This window comes from Aquarana catesbeiana, linkage group LG06 (genome assembly GCF_042186555.1).
Source record: "Aquarana catesbeiana isolate 2022-GZ linkage group LG06, ASM4218655v1, whole genome shotgun sequence".
Lineage (NCBI taxonomy): Eukaryota > Metazoa > Chordata > Amphibia > Anura > Ranidae > Aquarana > Aquarana catesbeiana.
Window position 1 is genome coordinate 265683873 of NC_133329.1, and position 23847 is coordinate 265707719.

At 44.4% G+C, this 23847-nt stretch overlaps 1 protein-coding gene across 1 annotated transcript in view; it reads left to right on the forward strand.

Moving 5' to 3' along the window:
• Window positions 1-2428: 2428 nt before the first annotated feature.
• The window catches only part of LOC141148063 (cyclic nucleotide-binding domain-containing protein 2-like), a gene marked incomplete at its 5' end in the record, with an annotated part of 55315 nt that continues 33896 nt past the window's right edge, over window positions 2429-23847 (forward strand). The window contains 2 exons of the mRNA XM_073635218.1: window positions 2429-2619; window positions 19441-19597. Coding sequence (XP_073491319.1) covers window positions 2429-2619; window positions 19441-19597 — 348 coding nt within the window. The remainder of the gene's footprint in view (window positions 2620-19440; window positions 19598-23847) is intronic.

Consider the following 23847-nt stretch of genomic DNA (forward strand, 5'->3'; position numbering starts at 1 on the left):
TATAATAAAATATTTACAAAAATGTGACATACTGTATATGTTTTGGACAACCATTAAAATATTTTAGGGCTTCTTGACAGAAGTACTGAGACTGCCAACTGTGTGCAAAAAAATTCCAGTATTGGAAGCACTGTGAAATCAAAGGGTTCCAAAGGCATTTGCATTTTGCAGAAAAACTCCAAGCAGCTATAAGCCTTTGGAATTTAGGGCACATTCACACCACATTGTATTGCATTGTAGTTCATGTTTTACCATGGGCTGCATTGCCTTTTGTTTTTTGTTTTTTTTGTTTTTGTTTTTGGTTTTTTTTACTGCCCTGCATCATATTATGTTGTATCATGCTGCAAAAAATCCAACCTGCCCTATTTTTTTTTCAGCCCAGATCAACACAGTGCATTGATGTGAACAAAGATGTGAACAAAAACAGAAAAAATAAGGCAATTTGCCTTGTCCTTGGTTTGGGACTACATTAGGCAGAGCCAAATGCCTAGTGCAGCTGAATCCTGGTGGCATGAATCAGCCCTCCCTAAGGCTCCATTCACACTAGCGCGTTTTTTGATGCATTTTGCATTTTGCAGAAATGCATGGGAATTTTTTAACATGGGTTCCTATGGAACATGTTCACATCAATGCTTTTTTGTATCTCTGCGTTTTTGGAAAGGGTCGGGGACTTTTTTTCATGCAAAAAGCAGCGTTTTGCATGTAATGGATTTCAATGGACAAGCATCAAAAACGCAAGTGCACCGTTTTTGCAGCGTTTTTGCAGCGTTTTTGGTGCGTTTTTGGTGCGTTTTTGCCGTTTTTTTTTTGTTTTTTTTTTTTTTTATTTTTTTTTTTGTAATTTTTTTTTAAGACTGTAAAAAAAAATGAAAAAAAAAAAAAAAAAAAAAAAAAAAAACCGCAAAACGCAAATCGCGGCAAAAACGCGGCAAAAACGCCGCAAAAACGCTACAAAAACGCTGCTCAAAAACGTGCCAAGCATGAAAAAAAAACCTCCAAAAACGCTCAAAAGCAACATGCATAGGTGTGAATCGAGCCTAAGGCCCCATTCACACTAGCACGTTTTTTGATGCATTTTGCATTTTGCAGAAATGCACGGGAATTTTTTAACATGGGTTCCTATGGAACATGTTCACATCAATGCTTTTTTGTATCTCTGCGTTTTTGGAAAGGGTCGGGGACTTTTTTTCATGCAAAAAGCAGCGTTTTGCATATAATGGTTTTCAATGGACAAGCATCAAAAACGCAAGTGCACCGTTTTTGCAGCGTTTTTGATGCGTTTTTGATGCGTTTTTGGTGCGTTTTTGCCGTTTTTTTTGTAATTTTTTTTTAAGACTGTAAAAAAAAAAGAAAAAAAAAACAAAAACGCAAAACGCAAATCGCGGCAAAAACGCCGCAAAAACGCTACAAAAACGCTGCTCAAAAACGTGCCAAGCATGAAAAAAAAACCTCCAAAAACGCTCAAAAGCAACATGCATAGGTGTGAATCCAGCCTAAGGCTGGATTCACACCTATGCATTTTTGTGCTTTTTGCATTTGCAGATTTGCACTATAGATCTTGTTCCATAGCTAACAATGTTAAATGGACTCTAGTGCAAATCTGCAAAATGCAAAAAGCACTAAAACTGCATAGGTGTGAATCCAGCCTTAGGCTCGATTCACATCTATGCATGTTGCTATTGAGCGTTTCTGGAGTTTTTTTTGTGATGCTTGCCACGTTCTTGAGCAGCGTTTTTGCGGCGCTTTGCGTTTTTTTTTTACAGTTTTTTTTTTACTAAAAAAAGAAAAAAAAAACTGCAAAAAAGCAAAACGCTGCAAAAATGCTGTAAAAACGCTGCAAAAACGCTGCACTTGCGTTTTTGATGCTGGTCCATTGAATTCTATTACATGCAAGATGCTGCTTTTTGCATGAAAAAAAGTCCCTGACCCTTTCCAAAAACGCAGAGGTACAAAAAGGCATTGATGTGAACATGTTCCATAGGAACCCATGTTAAAAAAATTCCCATGCATTTCTGCAAAATGCAAAATGCATCAAAAAACGCGCTAGTGTGAATGGAGCCTAAGGCACATTGCTGCTCTTAGTGTCTCCGATAAGTTTGAAAGCAATCACACTCTTTGTAGAACTGAGGAAACATGTCATATGAGCTGCATCACTGCGCCTTGTGGCCATAGTCAGAGGTACGTGGAAGTCACCAGTCAGAGAGTACCAGGGTGGGTTGGCATGAGAAGCATCAAACTGGGAAACACAAACTAACAGAGCACTACTGGAGCCCTATACTACCATGTCTAAACAAGGATATGGATTAGTTGGGTATAGCTTTTTAAATGTTTGCTAATATTTTTTTTTTTTTAATGAAAACAATTAAGGCAGGAAAGAGAACTTGTTAATACAGGCTTAAAGAGTTCTACATTACTTGCAGCAAAATAACTAGTTCACTCTTCTAATTACCAACAGGATCGCTTTCCTAGGACAGCTGAGTTAATCGTTGCGAAAAAGCCTGAGTGGAGAACACAGGGTGAAATCCAGTACCTGTGCAGTTTACTGCGGACGCTACAAAGCTTTCAGCAATATAGTTGCCATCTTCAGATGCTTCTGGCCATGGTTTTCCGGTTTGAGAGGTGAAATGTGTTTTGGGCTAGTCCACTGTGTACATTATAGGGGTGCAGTTTTGAGATGTCACTGAGTCTTAGTCAAAGGTGAAATAACTATTTAAGACTGTTAAGGAGCAACTTTTCTTTTTATTTTGCATCATTGGTATCAGTGGAATGAACAGTGCCCTGTTTTGGTGTCAGTGAAAGGAATAGTGTTCCAACATTTATATCAGAGGGAGGAATTGTGCCCCCCATTATTGGTGTTAGTTGGAGAAATAGTGCCTTGTAGGGATGAGCTTCGAGTTCGAGTCGAACTCATGTTCGACTCGAACATTGGCTGTTCGCAAGTTCACCGAACAGCGAACAATTTGGGGTGTTCGCGGCAAATTCGAATGCCGCGGAACACCCTTTAAAAGTCTATGGGAGAAATCAAAAGTGCTAATTTTAAAGGCTAATATGCAAGTTATTGTCATAAAAAGTGTTTGGGGACCTGGGTCCTGCCCCAGGGGACATGGATCAATGCAAAAAAAAGTTTTAAAAACGGCCGTTTTTTCAGGAGCAGTGATTTTAATAATACTTAAAGTCAATCAATAAAAGTGTAATATCCCTTTAAATTTCGTACCTGGGGGGTGTCTATAGTGTGCCTGTAAAGGGGCGCATGTTTCCTGTGTTTAGAACAGTCTGACAGCAAAATGACATTTTGAAGGAAAAAACTCATTTAAAACTACCCGCGGCTATTGCATTGCCGACAATACACATAGAAGTTCATTGATAAAAACGGCATGGGAATTCCCCAAAGGGGAACCCCGAACCAAAATTAAAAAAAAAAAAATGACGTGGGGGTCCCCCTAAATTCCATACCAGGCCCTTCAGGTCTGGTATGGATATTAAGGGGAACCCCGGCCAAAATTTAAAAAAAAAAAATGACGTGGGGTTCCCCCTAAATTCCATACCAGACCCTTCAGGTCTGGTATGGATTTTAAGGGGAACCCCGCGCCAAAAAAAAAAAAAAAAACGGCGTGGGGTCCCCCCAAAAATCCATACCAGACCCTTATCCGAGCACGCAACCTGGCAGGCCGCAGGAAAAGAGGGGGGGACGAGAGTGCGGCCCCCCCTCCCTCCTGAACCGTACCAGGCCACATGCCCTCAACATTGGGAGGGTGCTTTGGGGTAGCCCCCCAAAACACCTTGTCCCCATGTTGATGAGGACAAGGGCCTCATCCCCACAACCCTGGCCGGTGGTTGTGGGGGTCTGCGGGCGGGGGGCTTATCGGAATCTGGAAGCCCCCTTTAACAAGGTGACCCCCAGATCCCGGCCCCCCCCCTGTGTGAAATGGTAAGGGGGTACATAAGTACCCCTACCATTTCACGAAAAAAGTGTCAAAAATGTTAAAAATGACAAGAGACAGTTTTTGACAATTCCTTTATTTAAATGCTTCTTCTTTCTTCTATCTTGCTTCATCTTCTGGTTCTTCTGGCTCTTCTGGTTCTTCTGGTTCTTCCTCCGGCGTTCTCGTCCAGCATCTCCTCCGCGGCGTCTTCTGTCTTCTTCTCCTCGGGCCGCTCCGCACCCATGGCATGGGGGGGAGGCTCCCGCTCTTCTCTTCTTCTCTTCTTCTTTTCTTCTTTTCTTCTCTTCTTCTCTTCTTCTTCATTTTCTTCTCCGGGCCGCTCCGCAATCCATGCTGACATGGAGGGAGGCTCCCGCTGTGTGACGGCGCTCCTCGTCTGACAGTTCTTAAATAACGGGGGGGGCGGGGCCACCCGGTGACCCCGCCCCCCTCTGACGCACGGTGACTTGACGGGACTTCCCTGTGACGTCACGGGGAATGCCACAGGGAAGTCCCGTCAAGTCACCGTGCGTCAGAGGGGGGCGGGGTCACCGGGTGGCCCCGCCCCCCGTTATTTAAGAACTGTCAGACGAGGAGCGCCGTCACACAGCGGGAGCCTCCCTCCATGTCAGCATGGATTGCGGAGCGGCCCGGAGAAGAAAATGAAGAAGAAGAGAAGAAAAGAAGAAAAGAAGAAAAGAAGAAGAGAAGAAGAGAAGAGCGGGAGCCTCCCCCCCATGCCATGGGTGCGGAGCGGCCCGAGGAGAAGAAGACAGAAGACGCCGCGGAGGAGATGCTGGACGAGAACGCCGGAGGAAGAACCAGAAGAACCAGAAGAGCCAGAAGAACCAGAAGATGAAGCAAGATAGAAGAAAGAAGAAGCATTTAAATAAAGGAATTGTCAAAAACTGTCTGTTGTCATTTTTAACATTTTTGACACTTTTTTCGTGAAATGGTAGGGGTACTTATGTACCCCCTTACCATTTCACACAGGGGGGGGGCCGGGATCTGGGGGTCACCTTGTTAAAGGGGGCTTCCAGATTCCGATAAGCCCCCCGCCCGCAGACCCCCACAACCACCGGCCAGGGTTGTGGGGATGAGGCCCTTGTCCTCATCAACATGGGGACAAGGTGTTTTGGGGGGCTACCCCAAAGCACCCTCCCAATGTTGAGGGCATGTGGCCTGGTACGGTTCAGGAGGGAGGGGGGGCCGCACTCTTGTCCCCCCCTCTTTTCCTGCGGCCTGCCAGGTTGCGTGCTCGGATAAGGGTCTGGTATGGAATTTAGGGGGAACCCCACGTCATTTTTTTTTTTTAATTTTGGCCGGGGTTCCCCTTAATATCCATACCAGACCTGAAGGGCCTGGTATGGAATTTAGGGGGACCCCCACGTCATTTTTTTTTTTTAATTTTGGTTCGGGGTTCCCCTTTGGGGAATTCCCATGCCGTTTTTATCAATGAACTTCTATGTGTATTGTCGGCAATGCAATAGCCGCGGGTAGTTTTAAATGAGTTTTTTCCTTCAAAATGTCATTTTGCTGTCAGACTGTTCTAAACACAGGAAACATGCGCCCCTTTACAGGCACACTATAGACACCCCCCAGGTACGAAATTTAAAGGGATATTACACTTTTATTGTTTGACTTTAAGCATTATTAAAATCACTGCTCCTGAAAAAACGGCCGTTTTTAAAACTTTTTTTTGCATTGATCCATGTCCCCTGGGGCAGGACCCAGGTCCCCAAACACTTTTTATGACAATAACTTGCATATAAGCCTTGAAAATTAGCACTTTTGATTATTCATGTTCATGTCCCATAGACTTTAACGGTGTTCGCATGTTCGAACGAACTTTTTTCCTGTTCGCATGTTCTGGTGCGAACCGAACAGGGGGGTGTTCGGCTCATCCCTAGTGCCTTGTTGTTGCTGTAATTGGGAGGAATAGCATTCCATCATTTATATCAGTGGGAGGAATTATGCCCCATCCTTGGCTTCAGTGGAAAAATGGTGCCTTAAAGTTGGTGTCAATGAGAGGCATAGTGCCCCAAGGGCCAGATAAGGCAAGCCAAGGGTTGCATCTAGCCTGCAGGCTACAGTTTGGAGACCACTGGTATAGAGGGAAAATTGTGATTGGAATAAGATTTCTAACTTGTCCCAAAAAACAAACCAGTCTGCGATATCTCTAGGCAGCCACAGAAGTCACAGAACTGAGGTATTTTTTAATCCAGTTGTAGCACAGTAAATCCTTCTTAGAACAGAAGGCATTTGCATTCTCATTTCATTATACAGTTGTATGCAAAAGTTTAGGAACCCCTGACCATTTCCATGATTGTCATTTATAAATATTTGGGTGTTTGGATCAGCAATTTCATTTTGATCTATCAAATAACTGAAGGACACAGTAATATTTCAGTAGTGAAATGAGGTTTATTGGATTAACAGAAAATGCGCAATATGCATCAAAACCAAATTAGACAGGTGCATAAATTTGGGCACCCCAACAGAAAAATCACATCAATATTTAGTAGAGCCTCCTTTAGCAGAAATAACAGCCTCTAGTCCAGTGGTTCTCAACTCCGGTCCTCAGGACCCACTAACAGGCCAGAATTTAGGTATTACCTTGGGGAGATGCAGACTAGAATACTGCAATCACTGAGCAGAAAATGATATCACCTGTGATGTATTTCAGTTATCTTGCAAACCTGGCCTGTTAGTGGGTCCCGAGGACAGGAGTTGAGAACCCCTGCTCTAGTCGCTTCCTATAGCCTGTAATGAGTGTCTGGATTCTGGATGAATGTATTTTGGACCATTCCTCCTTACAAAACATCTCCAGTTCAGTTAGGTTTGATGGTTGCCGAGCATGGACAGCCCCCAGATGTTTAATGATATTCAGGTCTGGGGACTGGGATGGCCATTCCAGAATATTGTACTTGTTCCTCTGCATAAATGCTGAGTAAATTTTGAGCAGTGTTTTGGGCCGTTGTCTTGTTGAAATATCCAGCCCCGGCGTAACTTCAACTTTGTGACTGATTCCTCAACATTATTCTCAAGAATCTGCTGATATTGAGTGGAATCCATGCGATCCTCAACTTTAACCAGATTCCCAGTACAGCCCCACAGCATGATAGAACCTCCACCAAATTTTACTGTGGGTAGCAAGTGTTTTTCTTGGAATGCTGTGTTCTTTTGTCACCATGTATAACGCCCCTTGTTATGACCAAATAACTCAATCTTTGTTTCATCATTCCACAACGCCTTATTCCAAAATGAAGCTGGCTTGTCCAAATGTGCGTTTGCATACTTCAAACGACTCCGTTTGTGGCGTGTGTGCAGAAAAGGCTTCTTTCGCATCACTCTCCCATACAGCTTCTCCCTGTGCAAAGTGTACTGAATTGTTGAAGTATGCACAGTGACACCATCTGCAGCAAGTTGATGTTGTAAGTCTTTGGAGGTGGTCCGTGGGCTGTTTTTGACCAATCTCACCATCCTTCGCCTTTGCCTCTCCAATATTTTATGTGGACTGCCACTTCTGACCTTAACAAGAACTGTGCCTGTGGTCTTCCATTTCCTCACTATGTTCCTCACAGTGGACACCGACAGCTTATATCTCTGCAATAACTTTAAGTAGCCTTCCCCTAAACCATAATGTAGAACAATCTTTGTTTTCAGGTCATTTGAGAGTTGTTTTGAGGCCCCCATGTTGCCACTCTTCAGAGGAGATTCAAAGAGAAAAACAACTTGCAATTGGCCACCTTAAATACCCTTTCTCATGGTTGGATGCACCTGTCTATGAAGTTCAAGGCTTAATGAGCTCACCAAACCAATTGTGTGTTCCAATTAATCAGTGCTAAGTAGTTACAGGTATTCAAATCAACAAAATGACAAGGGTGCCCAAATGTATGCACCTGTCTAATTTCGTTTTGATGCATAATGAAATTGCTGATACAAACACCCAATTATTTATAAATGACAATCATGGAAACTGTCAGGGTTTCCTAAACTTTTGCATACAACTGTATATCCCCAAAATAGGAGTTATTACTGTGCTACACACTGATTTGATTTCTGCTCTTTTTGGTTTAACTAGGCCCTTTTCACCATGACCTTTATAGTTATGCTGTCTCACAAGCCCCCTTCCAAGCCCTACGCAGTAGCCATGGTTTCCATATATTGCACTGATGACAGCCAAAAGAACCTGCAACAGCTGTATGCAGTTTGGAGTAAATGGATCTATAATATTAGACTATAAAGAACAATCCTCTTATTTTTGGAATATTTTTGGATGAGAAATGTGAGTAATTTCTGCTCTAAGAAGACTTTTCTGTGCGTTACGCTAATTCAGTTGCAGGACTTTTTGATTTCTTTAGTCACCTCACACAAGAACCTGTATGATTATACTGTCCTAATCTAGTTTAAAATTGTCAGAGGAGGCTGCTAGGCTAGGGGATGAAAGTCTGCTATAGAATTTGATTTAATTCTTAAAGTTCCAGGCTCTACTACCTCCTTTTGGGAGGAGCGACGTGCTGACGTCACCGCGCTGTTTTTTATGTCCCACTTGCACGGGTGTTTTTGTACCATTGCTTGCCGGCCGGCTTCCTTCTAGCTTTTAAACCTTTCTACTCCATGCTTGTAAGCATAACTTTTATAAAAATGGGTAATCAGAATATTAAGCCGCCCTTAATTCAAAACTACCCCCACTGCGCCAGTGAATAGAGCTTACAACAATCAGGAATGAGATCCAGTGAATGGCTCACTTGGTGTGTAATAAAATATATATAACTCCCTAAATAAAAAGTGAAAAAAGAGCTGCCCCTTTAAAAAACTATCAAACTAAAATGTTATCTGATCTCATATATCCTTTTTAATCCAACGAACCTTCTCCTAGATACATAAGAGCAAATAAGAGGCGCTCATATCCCTAGTGCTAGAAATCACATATGCTGTGATTCCCTCAAAAAAATAACAACATCTAAGTGTGCAAATTAATGCATAAACTTAATGGTGTTTAACAACTCTAATCAAACCATGCAAAAATACAACTAATGTGCACGTGAAAAAAGCTGTGACAACAGAATAATTAATAAATGGCTAAAAATCCCCAATTAGTGTGATTCACAAAATAAGTATTAATAAGTGCAAAACAAATTATAATTATATTACAAAAAACATTATTATTTTAAAGCATGAAAAATCAGTCCTTGAAAATCTTGTGACAAAAAATATATAACGTGATTTAATTTGTGACAAAAGAGTGTATGAAAATCGCACAAATCTTCTAAGGTGCAGTGATCTTGATAATGCTGAACTCCACGTGTCTTTCACCTCACCAACGTGAAACGTGAATCCACTCCCAAAGGAATCTCACTCACCAAATAATTTTGCCAGCACTCTCATGCACGGCAAAAAACGCTTAGTAACCACACTCCAGAGAAATCCAACACGCAGTATTCCACAGTATATAGAATCATTCCACATGTAAAAGAATTGAAGAACTCACATAGCGTAAACCAGCACGGCAACTTTATTTAAAACCACTACAATCTTTAATGGAAACACTCACATTTTAAAAGATAAAAACCAGCAGTAAAACCAATGTGATTCACAGCAACTTCAATTTTTAGTGGATACACTCAGAACAACAGGTGGTCACGGCGGACCCGAGGTGTGTTGATGCAAGGACTCACGGTCTCTCTCATCCCCCTCCGTAGCGCGCCGTGCAATAACAGACTCTCCTTCGTATAGTGCGGCTCTCAGCGTTGCTCGTCACAACTCATAGCCACGCCCCCGACATGTTTCGTCATAGATCAGACTTATTCATGGGGTTGGCTAACTAGGCTGTCCCTCATCCCTTATATCTCCTCCTCCCTGACCTCCCATAGGTTGGTGAGTCCGCATGCGCACAACTCGTGTCCCCGCTCCAATAATAGACCAGAGACTACGGCGCGCCGCTGTACAGGGATGCGGTTTGCCTTTACTTCACTGTGGACTGATATTTACTGTGGACTGATTACAACAAATACCTTAGATGGATCGCTTAGCCTTAATAAATCCTGCATAACAGACCCAACAAAGAGGTTCCAACAGGGTCAGGGATCTATCGCAGAGGGAAACTCGCTGGATCTTTTTATTGAAAAGTTTAACCCCTAGGGGGTTAAATATAGAACTAGATTTAAACTGCTTTATAAATAATTTTTAATTGAAGGTGGTTAAATTTGATGAGCTGCGGCTTGGGTGAACACTTTAGCAGTAGGTTCAGAGGTATGTGACCCTGTTGTGATTATCTGGTTGTTTCTTCTTGTATAGAGACCCTGGATTATGGGGCAGGGGGGTTGATATGGGATATATATTTTTTAATGGAATATAATCCATGTATTATATGATATGGAGTTTTACTTTAATGTATTTAATTAATTAGATTCTCACCATGTTGGTAAATTTTAGGTCTACTGGGAATGAGGGGACATTTGTAGGATTATTTAATGATTTTTTAATGATTTTTTATTTAGTTTTAGCACACTCGCACTTTATTTATTTAATTTTTTGTAGGTATAGGTTCATCCAGTGATGGGCTATTTCAGCGATCGGAGTGGAAACTTTTGATTTAGCAAATTATAGACCATTATATTTGTGATGAGATATCGTTGGATAAATATAAAATTAGGTATATTTTGGATGTGGCCGTGGCAGTGTATGCTATGATCATTTGCATTGGTGTGCAGAATATGTAAATTAGGTATGCTTCAGACGTGACCATAGCAGTAATGCTATGATCACTTACACTGGTATACAGAACGTGTAAATGAGGTATGCTTTAGACGTGACCATGGTAGTAATGCTGTGATCGCTTACACTGTTATGCAGGATTTATTAAGGCTAAGCGATCCATCTATGGTATTTGTTGTAATCAGTCCACAGTAAATATCAGTCCACAGTGAAGTAAAGGCAAACCGCATCCCTGTACAGCGGCGCGCCGTAGTCTCTGGTCTATTATTGGAGCGGGGACACGAGTTGTGCGCATGCGGACTCACCAACCTATGGGAGGTCAGGGAGGAGGAGATATAAGGGATGAGGGACAGCCTAGTTAGCCAATCCCATGAATAAGTCTGATCTATGACGAAACATGTCGGGGGCGTGGCTATGAGTTGTGACGAGCAACGCTGAGAGCCGCACTATACGAAGGAGAGTCTGTTATTGCACGGCGCGCTACGGAGGGGGATGAGAGAGACCGTGAGTCCTTGCATCAACACACCTCGGGTCCGCCGTGACCACCTGTTGTTCTGAGTGTATCCACTAAAAATTGAAGTTGCTGTGAATCACATTGGTTTTACTGCTGGTTTTTATCTTTTAAAATGTGAGTGTTTCCATTGAAGATTGTAGTGGTTTTAAATAAAGTTGCCGTGCTGGTTTACGCTATGTGAGTTCTTCAATTCTTTTACATGTGGAATGATTCTATATACTGTGGAATACTGCGTGTTGGATTTCTCTGGAGTGTGGTTACTAAGCGTTTTTTGCCGTGCATGAGAGTGCTGGCAAAATTATTTGGTGAGTGAGATTCCTTTGGGAGTGGATTCACGTTTCACGTTGGTGAGGTGAAAGACACGTGGAGTTCAGCATTATCAAGATCACTGCACCTTAGAAGATTTGTGCGATTTTCATACACTCTTTTGTCACAAATTAAATCACGTTATATATTTTTTGTCACAAGATTTTCAAGGACTGATTTTTCATGCTTTAAAATAATAATGTTTTTTGTAATATAATTATAATTTGTTTTGCACTTATTAATACTTATTTTGTGAATCACACTAATTGGGGATTTTTAGCCATTTATTAATTATTCTGTTGTCACAGCTTTTTTCACGTGCACATTAGTTGTATTTTTGCATGGTTTGATTAGAGTTGTTAAACACCATTAAGTTTATGCATTAATTTGCACACTTAGATGTTGTTATTTTTTTGAGGGAATCACAGCATATGTGATTTCTAGCACTAGGGATATGAGCGCCTCTTATTTGCTCTTATGTATCTAGGAGAAGGTTCGTTGGATTAAAAAGGATATATGAGATCAGATAACATTTTAGTAAGCATAACTTTTATTGAAATAAAAAACCACCCGGTTTTACCAATGGCGATTCCTCTTTATTTTATTTTCGGATTGTTATGAATACTCACACTGAGTTGATTCCAGTGGCTGGCTGCTGATAGTTGAATACATCCACAGTCTCCAGGAATACCTGGTTCATCGGCTACTGGAGGTGCTGGGAGGATTAAAGGCCCTGGCTGGGTATTGGCCACAAGTTCAAACAGCTTGTGCAGCTAGTAAGCTTGCACTCTATGTGGTGGTGGATTCATGTTGTCTCTCAAAAGTCATGGAATATTTCACTATACTGTGTTGCTACAATCACTTATTCATTTACCTTTGGAGGACTTTAGGACTGTTGATATATTTTTTTGGCATATTCACTATAATATATATGTTTTTTCTATACATGTATATGTCAATTTTTCTTTTTTGATTATTTATTCAGGTTATCTTTTTGGACTCATTTACCAGATTGATTTATTCACTTGCACATCATTTGTTCACTTATCAAATTTTTGTGAGCGCAGCTCCTTATGTTTTGTATTAAGATTCAGCTGACTGAAAACAATACACTCCCTGAGTGGCTTATTTCTTACCTCTATGGCAGTTAAAGAAGAGCTCCAGTTGTTTTTGTGTTTATTAAAAGTAAGCAGCTACAAAAAGTGTAGCTCTTGACTTTTAATAAACACATACTTACCTGTCCCAGGATCCAGCGATGTGGTCACCCGAACCGTCACTTCTCTCCCTCTCCTGTCCCCGGCGTCAGCATGTCAACTGTGGGCACCCAGCTGTGACAGCTTATGGCTTCACACCCAGGTGTGCGCTGTGCATGCGCCAGTCGTCCTGCACCTTCTGAATTGTTCGCCAGTCTTTTGGGACCTGTGACGTGTCCCAGAAGACTGCAGGGACGGAGGGGGAGAGGAGAACTCGGTACTAGGTACCTGCTCAACCCACCAAAAAAATAACATGCCAAATGTGGCAGGGGAGGGGGGAGTGCCTAAAGCAGAACTTCCCTTTTTGGGTGGAGCTCTGCTTTAAACACAGAAGCTGAATGAGGCTAAGTTAAATACGGAACTCCCTCTAGTGGTTAATCTACAAATTTCCATATTTGCCTTATGCCGCGTACACACGAGCAGACTTTCCAGCAGACTTGGTCCGGCGGACCGGAGTCCGTCGGACAATTTGATTGTGTGTGGGATCCAGCGGACTTTTTTTCCCCAAAAGTCCGACGGACCTAGAAATAAAACATGTTTCAAATCTTTCCGACAGACTCGAGTCCGGTCGAAAAATCCGCTCGTCTGTATGCTAGTTCGACAGACTACAACCGACGCTAGGGCAGCTATTGGCTACTGGCTATCAACTTCCTTATTTTAGTCCGGTCGTACATCATCACGTACGATTCCATCGGACTTTGGTGTGATCGTGTGTAGGCAAGTCCGTTGGTTAGGAAAGTCCGTCGGAAGTCCGCCGAAAGTCAGACCGTCGGACCAGTCCAGTCGAAAAGTCCGCTCGTGTGTACGCGCCATTACATTCACTGACATATGTTTCACCTGAATTGTAATGTACTTTACTGTCACATATAAGATGCCGATTTTGATAACACTCATTATATTTATAACATAGCAAATCTTTCAGGATAAATTCATTAGCCTTTTGTTTCTATGAACTAAACACATCAGGAAATTTCCAGTAATTTCCCTGCAGAATTCTCTGACTAGGTTTACATTTGCCATGCTTGTCAAGGGCTCCTCAAAGGTTCCCCTAATTCTTTTACTTGCATTCCCCTCCTTGACATGTACCACCCAGTGAATGTGCCTGTATTCACACAATGTTACATTCTGTAGATACCTGCTGGGATTTGCAGAGACATTTGTCTGATCACATTTAGACAGAAAATGAACAGAGAAAAGCAGCAAATGCCCTTCTTTTCCCTTCATTCCTTTGATCTCTGTTTTTTCCTGGCTACAAAATGAGCTCTGTACCTGCACACACAATAGATGCTTTTTTTTATCAGGTCTTGTTCATCACTATATTGCTCTCTTTTCTATACTTCTCTACTGAGTCTCTTTGTGAACATTCCCCTATTTGGGGTCACAAGGAATAATCACACTATTGCTGCTGATACCTGTCAGCATTTCAGAAGATTCCCAGCTGAGAATCAACGCATCTTTTGTTTCTATTTTCCCATGTTAGTGTAATTGTTTATTTGTAAAGTATCTGTTACCTGGAAAAAAAGAAAAATAGGCCTAATAGCACAACAGGTGTCTCACTTAAGGTATACTGTCACTTTCCCATTAGGGGGCAAAGTAAAAGTTTCTTTGACAGCCCATCTCTTCTGTTACTGATACTTTTGCCTACCATTTGCATGCAGCAACCCTGAATAGAAAGCCCTATTTAAACTCAGTGTTGAGCACAATAGAAATGTGGAACTCGCCTTTGTTTCACAGACTAGTACTAAGAGAGGTTGCCCCAAGAGATCCCATTGTATTATCACTCTGCAGTGTACATGTTGGTGCTCACTTGTTTTAATTCTTGTATAAAATGTACTCCAAAAAAAGGCACTAGCAGCCATTTTTTTCAGATGTGGCAAAAGTTAAAAACATTTAAAAGCTGTTCGGCCTTGTGACCATTTCATAAGTAATGTACACATTTTCTTAAAAGCATTTTCCTTTGCTGCGAGTGCCCCTAAAGTATATTCTTTTGGAAACCTTCCACAAAGACCCCCCCCCCCGCACCCCATGTGACAGTGCTCAGACATGTCAACTGGGAGAGGGTCATAAACAAACAAGCAGAATGTTTTTTGCTCATAAAATCTGTGCATAATGCCAGAACCATCATTGCCCATACATAATTGGGAGGAAGGTGCTTTTTGTTTGTTCCCTGGCCTGTTTTACCCACACCTGTGCCTTGCACCCTGTGCGATGAGCACTGTACGATTCTCACTTCTGAGTCTTGCATCCTGTATAATTCGCACTCCTGAGTCGTGCAATCTGTGCCATTCATAATCCTGAGCCCTGCATCCTGTGCGTTACGCACTCCTGATCCTTGCACCCTGTGCAATTCGTACTACAGATCCCTGTGCAATACACACTCTTGAGCCCTGTGCAATATGCAATCCCAAGCACTGCATAATATGCACTCCTGAGCCCTGCATCCTGTGCGATATGCATAGCTCCCAACTGTCCCTGATTTGGAGCAATGTCCCTCTGTCCCTCTTTCTCCCTCATTTGTCCCTCATTTTGGACTAAGCCATATAGTTGTATATAAAATGCACTTTTTATTTTTCAAAAAGTGTTTCCCAGTGCTAAACCTTTCATCCAATTTCTAAATTGCTGCGTTTATACATTTTAAAAGCCAATATAAAGGAATAGAAGTGTTAAAAAAAAGTCTTTGTGGATTTAATGAACCTTTTTTTTGGGTTAATTCTCCTTTAAGGGGGCGTGGCAGGGGGCGTGTCCTATGCCTACATACGTTTGTTAGTAGGTGTCCCTCATTCCCATGTCAAAATGTTGGGAGGTGTGGATATGTACTCCTGCACCCTGTGCGATATGCGATCCTCAATCTTGCACCCTTTGCGATATGCATTCCTAAACCATGTTCCCTGCAGGATAATGCACTTCTGAACCCTGTAGTCTGGGCATTATACATTCCTGAACCTTGCACCCTCTGCGATAGCAGTTCTGAGCCTTGACCACACCCACCCACATGCCACTTTACTTCTCTCCCTTGGGGTGAGTTTGGAAGTTAGCAAGGGGATGAGAATACAGTATCTGCACCTATTTTCTGAGAAAGAAAAGCCTGGCTGTGATAGCAGCTGCATGTGCCTGGACAGCGTGAATGAGCAGCAGTAGGGCTTTTTTTCTGCTGGAACATGGCGGAACACCGTATCGGCACCTATGGCAGCCCTTTCTGCTCCGACTTGTCATGCAACACACACTAGCGCTGCGCACCCAGGGCTGCTGCCCTTGAGTTCTTCGGGTCCCAGCATGGCAATTGTACAGCTGCCTGTGGTGATTCAGGAGGCAGCTTCCATCCCTGTCTCTACTCACATTGTAGCAGGGAGCGGAGGAGCCCAGCTACAGTTCTGAGAGCTCCTCAATCGGCTGAAAAAAAAAAGCCTGCGCATACCATATGGACTGGAGCACTGGCAGTGGAAGGGGTGAGGAATCTGTGAATGAAAAACGGGGTGGGGGGGTGGAGGAGAGGGAAAGAGAATTTTGTAACACCTTACATACTCAGAACTGCTATACTCTGTATGCCGTGCTGTATGTTACATATTAAAGGCCTCTGGATGGTACTTCTTATTAATGCTGTACTCTGCACAATGGGTTTTGCGTTACATACTCCTGAGCCCTGCACTCTGTATGCTGGACTGCATATTACATACGCTTTACCACTGCTCTCTGTGTGCTGGGCTCTACATTACATATTCCTGACCCCTGCACTTTGTATACAGGGCTATATGCTGCATATACCTGAGAACAAGGGACACTTCGCATTAAATGTAAGTACTATCCTGTTTGCTGATTCTTTTTCTGCGACTTGTGTGATATGCACTGCTCACAACAGCACAATACACACTCCTGAGCCCTGTGTGTTATGAATTACTGAGTCCTGTACTTTGTGTGTTACACATTCCTGAACCATGTGGGATACGCAGTTCTAAACCTTGACTTTTTACAATTATTTGGCGCCGCTGTACTTCTCTCCTCTAAGGAAGGTGTATCTGGGATGGGATTTGAGCGTGGTTGGGGGTGGGGTTTGGGCGTGGTTGTGGGCAGGGAGGGTGAGATCCTGCACCTATTTTGTAAGAGAAAAGGCTCTGAGCAGCAGTACTAAGGGCTCACATTATGCTGGTGTTTATGCATTTCTAAGAGGAGCTCTGTGATTAGCCGGATGTTGGTGCCAAAGCACAAGTTCCTGCCCCACTCCTGTCCTATCTGGAACATTAATTCTCCTGCTGAGGCGACACCCTCCACCATATTGTACCCCAATGTATGCCAGAGGCCTCCACACAACATTTCAGGTCATTGATCTTTATATCCCCAAAGTAAGGAATGTCCACACATAAATAGGGTTGCTGCACTTTACTGGTGATACTTGGAAAATGGGACAAAACTGTCACGTCACATCGACATATATTCCAGAGTCACATGACAGTGTATTATCAATCACATTTAGTGGAAGGTCTGTAGCAGTCACATGTGACAGCATATGCAACACTTACAGAAGCCATCTTCCCTCAGTCTCTCTCTCCTTGGGAGAACCATAGTGTTGGGACCCATGTCCCTGTATACTATATTTGCAGCATTCTGCTCTATTAAAACCAAGATTCGCAAGGGGAAGCATCCTGCTCTGTCAGTCAAGATTTACAAGGCTCCTTCTATAGTATATCAATCTCTCCTTTCCCACGGGCAGTGGCGTTGCTATGGGGGTGCGGGGGGGCGGCCCGCACCAGGTGACCCCCGCCAGAGGGGTGACACTGGGGCCCCCGCTAAACACTGTACTGTATTGCTTGTAGTGGAGCGGTGCGAGAAGGGCATCCAGCCGTGCGGGGGAGGCTGCCTGTAACACTCCTCACTCAGTCTAATATCCCAGAGTGAGCCGAAGTTGGTGGGCGGCCTGGGTCTTCATCTGCAGGCATGAGGCATGCTATGTAAGTTACTCTGCACACTGCACAGTGTCACTACATAGAGTTCTAACCTGCCATGTACCACCCCAGCCTGTCCTGTGCCCCCCAACCTGCCCTGTACCACCCCAGCCTGCCCTGTACCACCCCAAGCTGCCCTATACCACCCCAGCCTGCCCTGTACCACCCCAGCCTGCCCTGTGCCACCCCAGCCCGCCCTGTGCCACCCCAACCTGCCCTATACCACCCCAACCTGACCTGTACCACCCCAACCTACCCTGTGCCACCCCAACCTGCCCAATTCCACCCCAACCTGCCCAATTCCACCCCAACCTGCCCTGTGCCACTCCAACCTGCCCTGTACCACCCAAACCTGCCCTGTACCATCCCAACATGCCCTATACCACCTTAACCTGCCCTGTAACACCCTAACCTGCCATATACTACCTCAACCTGCCCTATACCACCCCAACCTGCCACTATACCACCCTATACTACCCTAACCTGCCACTATACCACCCTATACTATCATTTACAGGGGCTGGTTTGAGGTGCGCCCTGTGACCGTGCTCTGCGTGCATGGTGCTGGGCAGCCTAGACAGGAGGGGGGGTGACACCATGTTTTACTGCACCAGGTGACACCAACCATAGTGACGCCACTGCCCACGGGCACTTTTAACCCCTTCTTTGGCCGCTAGCGGGGGTTAAAAAAGCTTTAACGGTTAAAGGCACTTTGGTGCTGAACGCTGGGGCATCCCAGTGTGAAAGTAACCTTAAAGTGGGAGTCCGGTGACCAATTTTTTTTTTTTTTTTTAGGTCATTGAGACACTTTGTTAACCCCAAAATAATACTCACAGTTTGGGTGTAATATTTCCGCCTCTGTCTGCTTTCGTACTGAAGAATAACTTTAAAAATGTGATGCTGGCTGTTTCCATCTTGCTTGTGGGCATGTGAAGCCCACAAGCATTGATTTCCTGGATGCGGTGAATGCTGTTCATTCACAGCTTGTTCACATGCATGATCATTGTTTCCGCACTGAATCTTGGGAAGCCTGACACTAAGCTCCCAGGAGACAGTGCGGTTCCGGGGGAAAGGCAATAAACACGCCAACTCCCATGGGAGGAGACACAGAAAGTGCCACAATAAAGTACAATATAAAGGTAATTACAGCGATAAAATAAAATTTAGTGTGGCATTTGAACATCTATGCAATTAACTGAAGGTGGTAAGATTAAGTTAAAAATTTGAGTGGAACCCGCTTTAAAAGGGGGGCTATCACGTGCTTGTAACTTTTCCTTTACCATACTATTTTAGGATAGAGCTACCTTGTGGCAGACTAGCTAACTGCAGCTGCTTCACACTAGCAATGATAACCCTGGATCAATGAGCAGTAATGTTCTGCTCTGCATTTGTTTATCAGTTCAATCATGTGTTCACAGATATTGCCCTCTCAGGAGAGGGGGGACTAGGCAGGAAGCAGGCACACATTGCACTCATTTAAGAGGAGGTAAAAAACCCAATACTATGGGAAGTGTCAAATCCTTAGAAAACTTTATTCAGCTTTTCTCACAGTAGGTTTGGTTGGGGAGCTCAGCCAGGATTGTGAAGGCGCCTACAAACCTACAAATGTTATAAATGGGCTGTTCTTTTGTGTGTGTAGCATATTGCTCTTTACCGAACAATTTTACCTTATTTTACCATTGTATCCCAATTTTAACACAGCACTGTACATCAAGCACAAATCACAGATAGTTTGTTTTCTTTCTTTTTTTTTTATGTAAATGTTAGTATTCACTTTTTACCATCAGGTTCGGACGTCGAAGGGTGATCATCAAAAAGGGTCATGTTGGAAGTAGCTTCTACTTCATCTACTCTGGTTCTGTGGCCATTTGCAGTGATGAGGATGGTAGCTGCCTTTTTCTAGATCAAGAACCTTACCTGCTGCATAAAGGAGATAAATTTGGGGTGAGAAATCTCTGGCAACATCAATAATTTTGTAGACTTAAAATTTCTTTTGTAATTTTATACTTTTTTTATCATTATGCAATCGTTCTACTAGTATGGGGTTAATGCCCGTACACATGAGCGGAAATTCTACCAGCAAAAGTCCGATGAGAGCTTTTGGTTGGAAAATGCGACCGCGTGTATGCTCCATCAGATTTTTGCTGGCAGAATTCCAGCCAGCAAAAGATTGAGAGCAGGTTCTCTATTTTTGGGTCAGAAAAAGTTCCTATACGAAAATGCATTCGTCTGTATGCAATTCCGATGCACAAAAAAACATGCATGCTCGAAAACAATTCGACGCATGCTCGGAAACATTGAACTTTTCTTTTTATCGGCTCGTCGTTGTGTTGTACATCACCGCGTTCTTGACGGTCGAAAGTTCAGAGAACTTTTGTGTGACCATGTGTATGCAAGCCAAGCTTGAGTGGAATTCCGTCGAAATTCCACTCGTGTGTACGGGGCATAGTAGTAAAAGGGCAGTTCACAGTCCAGAATATTTGGTTGTAGGAGCAAAGGGATGTGGCACAAGGAGGTACAGAGATGTCAGCACAGTGCTGGCAGTGGTTAGCATTTCCTATCAATTTTAAAAGGCAACCTAACCAGCAAGCTTTCATACCAGACACAAGGGGAGGATTTACTAAAACTGGTGTACACAGAATCTGGTGCAGCTGTGCATTGTAACCAGAAGTTGAGTCCTGCAGGAACACATGGGAACAGCGGTCCTGTACTTTTTTCTACAGCAGGAACGCCGTTCCCATTAGCAGCCACGTCCTGCAGGAGGGATGCAATCAGTGGGATGCCACAGATTGCCGGAGTGTCAGGACGGCGCCGCAACGGGGTGCCCGCGGAGTCACACGTCAATGTGGGGAAAGCAGCTGGGCTGCTCCTTCAGCCCGCGCCGCTCACTCCTCCTCAGCATCCTGGTTCAGCAGGCGGCGCGGGGAGCGGAAACTACCCAGCTGCCTTTTGACCGTGAAGGGGGAAGGAGCTGCGATGGATCCCGATCCCATCGCCTGTTGCCGCCTGCTGGACCGGAAAAAAAGTGAGTGCTCGCTCCTGCAGGAGCCTCCCTGTGTGCCTGGATAGGAGGAGTGGCGGGGGCAGCGGCATACAGAGGAATTGATCTTTACATATTCCTCCTGCAAACTGCTGAATGCCCGCTTCTCCTCCTCTCCCTCTTGCAGGCATTCAGCGGCTGCAGAAGGAATATGGAAAGGTCAATTCCTCTTTATGCTGTTGCCCTTGTCACTCCTATCCAGCTTCTTTTGCCGCCCCCCCATGCTCTTCAGCTCTCCCAGTGCTCTCTGCCCCCCTGTGCTCCCTCCCCCCCCAGTGCTCTCCACCCCCTGTGCTCCCTCCCCCCCAGTGCTATCCAGTCCCCCCCTGCTATCCAGTCCCCCTGTGCTATCCCGTTCCCCCCAGTGCTTTCCAGTTCCCCCCAGTATTTTCCAGTTCCCCCAGTGCCCTCCGCCCAAATGCTCTCCGCCCCCCCTGTGCTCTATTCCCCCCCAGTGCTCTCCAGTCCCCCCCCAGTGCTTTCCAGTTCCCCCCAGTGCTCTCCGGCCCCCCAGTGATCTTTGGGCCCCCCCATGTTCTCCCCCCCCGTGCTCCCTTCCCCCCATGCTATCCTGTTCCCCCCAGTGCTATCCAGCCCCCACATGCTCTCCACCCCCCGCCAGTGCTCTCTGAACCCCGGTGCTCTCCAGTTCTCATAGTGCTCTCCAGACCCCCCCAATGCTCTCCAGCTCCCCCAGTGCCCTTCGGCTCCTCCAGTGCTCTCCGTCCCCCCCAGTGCTCTCCACCCCTGCGCTTTCCGATCCCCAGTGCTCTTCAGCCCCCCCCCCCGTGCTCTCCGGTTTTCCTAGTGCTCTTCTATGTTCTAGCATGTCTGCAGTCTCTGACCATCTCTTGTATCATGTCCGCACACACTCTTTGACCATCTCTTATATCATGTCCGCACACACTCTCTGACCATCTCTTGTATCATGTCCGCATACTTTCTGACCATCTTTTGTTAATGTCTGCAGTCTCTGATCATCTCATGTACTATGTCTGCAGTCTCTGACCATCTCTTGTATCATGTCCTCAGTCTTTGACCATCTCCTATTCTCCTGTAGTATGTCTGAATTGTGAAAATAGATGAGGATGACTCTGGGTGGGGATGAGAGTTACATTGTGGAGAGCCTCTTCACTATGTAACTCTCATCCCCACACAGAGTCATACTCATCCATTTTCACAATGCAACTCCATCGTTCTCATCCCCACCCAGAATCATCCATCTCTCTCCACAATGTATCCCCACCCAGCATCATCCATCCCTCTCCACAATGTATCCCCACCCAGCATCATCCATCCCTCTCCACAATGTATCCCCATCCCCGCCGAGCATCATCCATCCCTCTCCACATTGTATCCCTGCCCAGCTTCATCCATCCCTCTCCACATTGTATCCCCATCCCCGCCCAGCATCATCCATCCTTCTCCCCATTGTATCCCTGCCCAGCTTCATCCACCCCTCTCCACATTGTATCCCCATCCCCACCCAGCATCATCCATCCCTCTATCCCACTCCATTCTGAGCGGGGATGTGGATACATTGTAGAGAGGGATGGATGAAGCTGGGCGGGGATGGGGATACATTGTGGAGAGGGATGGAGATAATTCTGGGTGGAGATGGGGATACATTGTGGAGAGGGATGAATGATGCTGGGCGGGGATGGGGATACATTGTGGAAAGGGATGCAGATAATTCTGGGTGGGGATGGAGATACATTTATTTTTGAGATGGGGGTGTGGAACCTTGGGTGAGTTCTCACACTTTTTTTTCCCAGGACTTGACCCCTGATTGTAACCAATTGCTTCCAGATTTTATTGTCAAAGCGTAATTGAACAAGCTGAAGTTAGAAGCTGATTGCTTACTATGCACCGCTGCACTAGATTCTGTGTGCACCAGTTTTAATAAATCTTCCCCAGGGAGTCAGGAGTCCAGTCAAGGCTGCTGGGAGTCAACTCCATGCTGTCAGAGAGGTAATGAACCCTCTGTGTTGCAAGGTGTAGGCTCTAAAGAGGGCTGAGATGCATGGTCTAAGGAACCACATGGTACCCACCAAAACAACCTGCAAGGGTTGATGGGCTTTGTGCTGATGCTTACCAGCTTACAGACTGTCAACAGCTAACAGCAATCGAAGCTGAAACACCACGCCTCAGCTAAAAAGTTCAAATACAACTTTATTCCAATAAAAGTCAGGAGAACAATCCAAAAAGGATCAAATGCATTTCGGGGGTCCATGATCGCCCCTTCATCCAGGCAAGTGACACACTGAAGGAATTGAGAGGAAAAATGCAGTGTGTTATGTAAACCATCTTGAAGGAAATGAGAAGAAAAATGTGACGCGCGTAGTATGGTGCTCGATGCACACTCTTGGGCAAAGCTAAAAGTGGGTGCGGTCAGTAAAGTGGGTGTTGCTTCACAGTGTATGACTTATAGTGTGCCACCTTCCCTCCTTTGCTTTGCTATAGTTTAGAAAAAATAGGACTTAGGAATAAAGTAAGCCCCAGCATGTGTCAGGGCAAGCAATTACCCCAACAATACCTCCCAGCACCAGCAAGTGATAACTCCCAGCAAATGTTTTACTTATATGAGCACCTGCTCTCGTGAAGCTCCCTTAAGGTTAAAAAAGGTTTCCGATAACAGCGTTTGCACTTTTCACATAGAGAATAGTTTCGCTATCCAATTAAAAATACAGTTGTTAAGTGTCTAATTTCAAACAGACACATAGGGGGACATTTACTAAAACTGGTTCACTCAGAATCTGCTGCGGCTGTGCATGGTAACCAATCATCTTCTAACTTCAGCTTGTTCAATTAGGCTTTGACAATAAAATCTGGAAGCTGATTAGTTTCTATGCAAAGCTGTGCCAGATTTTGCACCATGCAATTTTAGTAAATAACCCCAATAGTTATACAAGGCATATTTAAAATAAGTTGCATGCATAAATGTATACTGATATTTTTAAATATTGTTAGTGTTTTAATAGAATTAGATAGGGAGGAAGAAGAACGCAATCCCAACCAACTATCCTAGTGTCTCACAAATTTATTAGGGCATCCCCTGTGCTGATACTGTACACTATTTTTCTTCCCTTGGTAGGGTATTATTGACTGCTTGTATCCAGTGTTCCTGTGTGCGTGGAAGTGGACAGTTCCACTT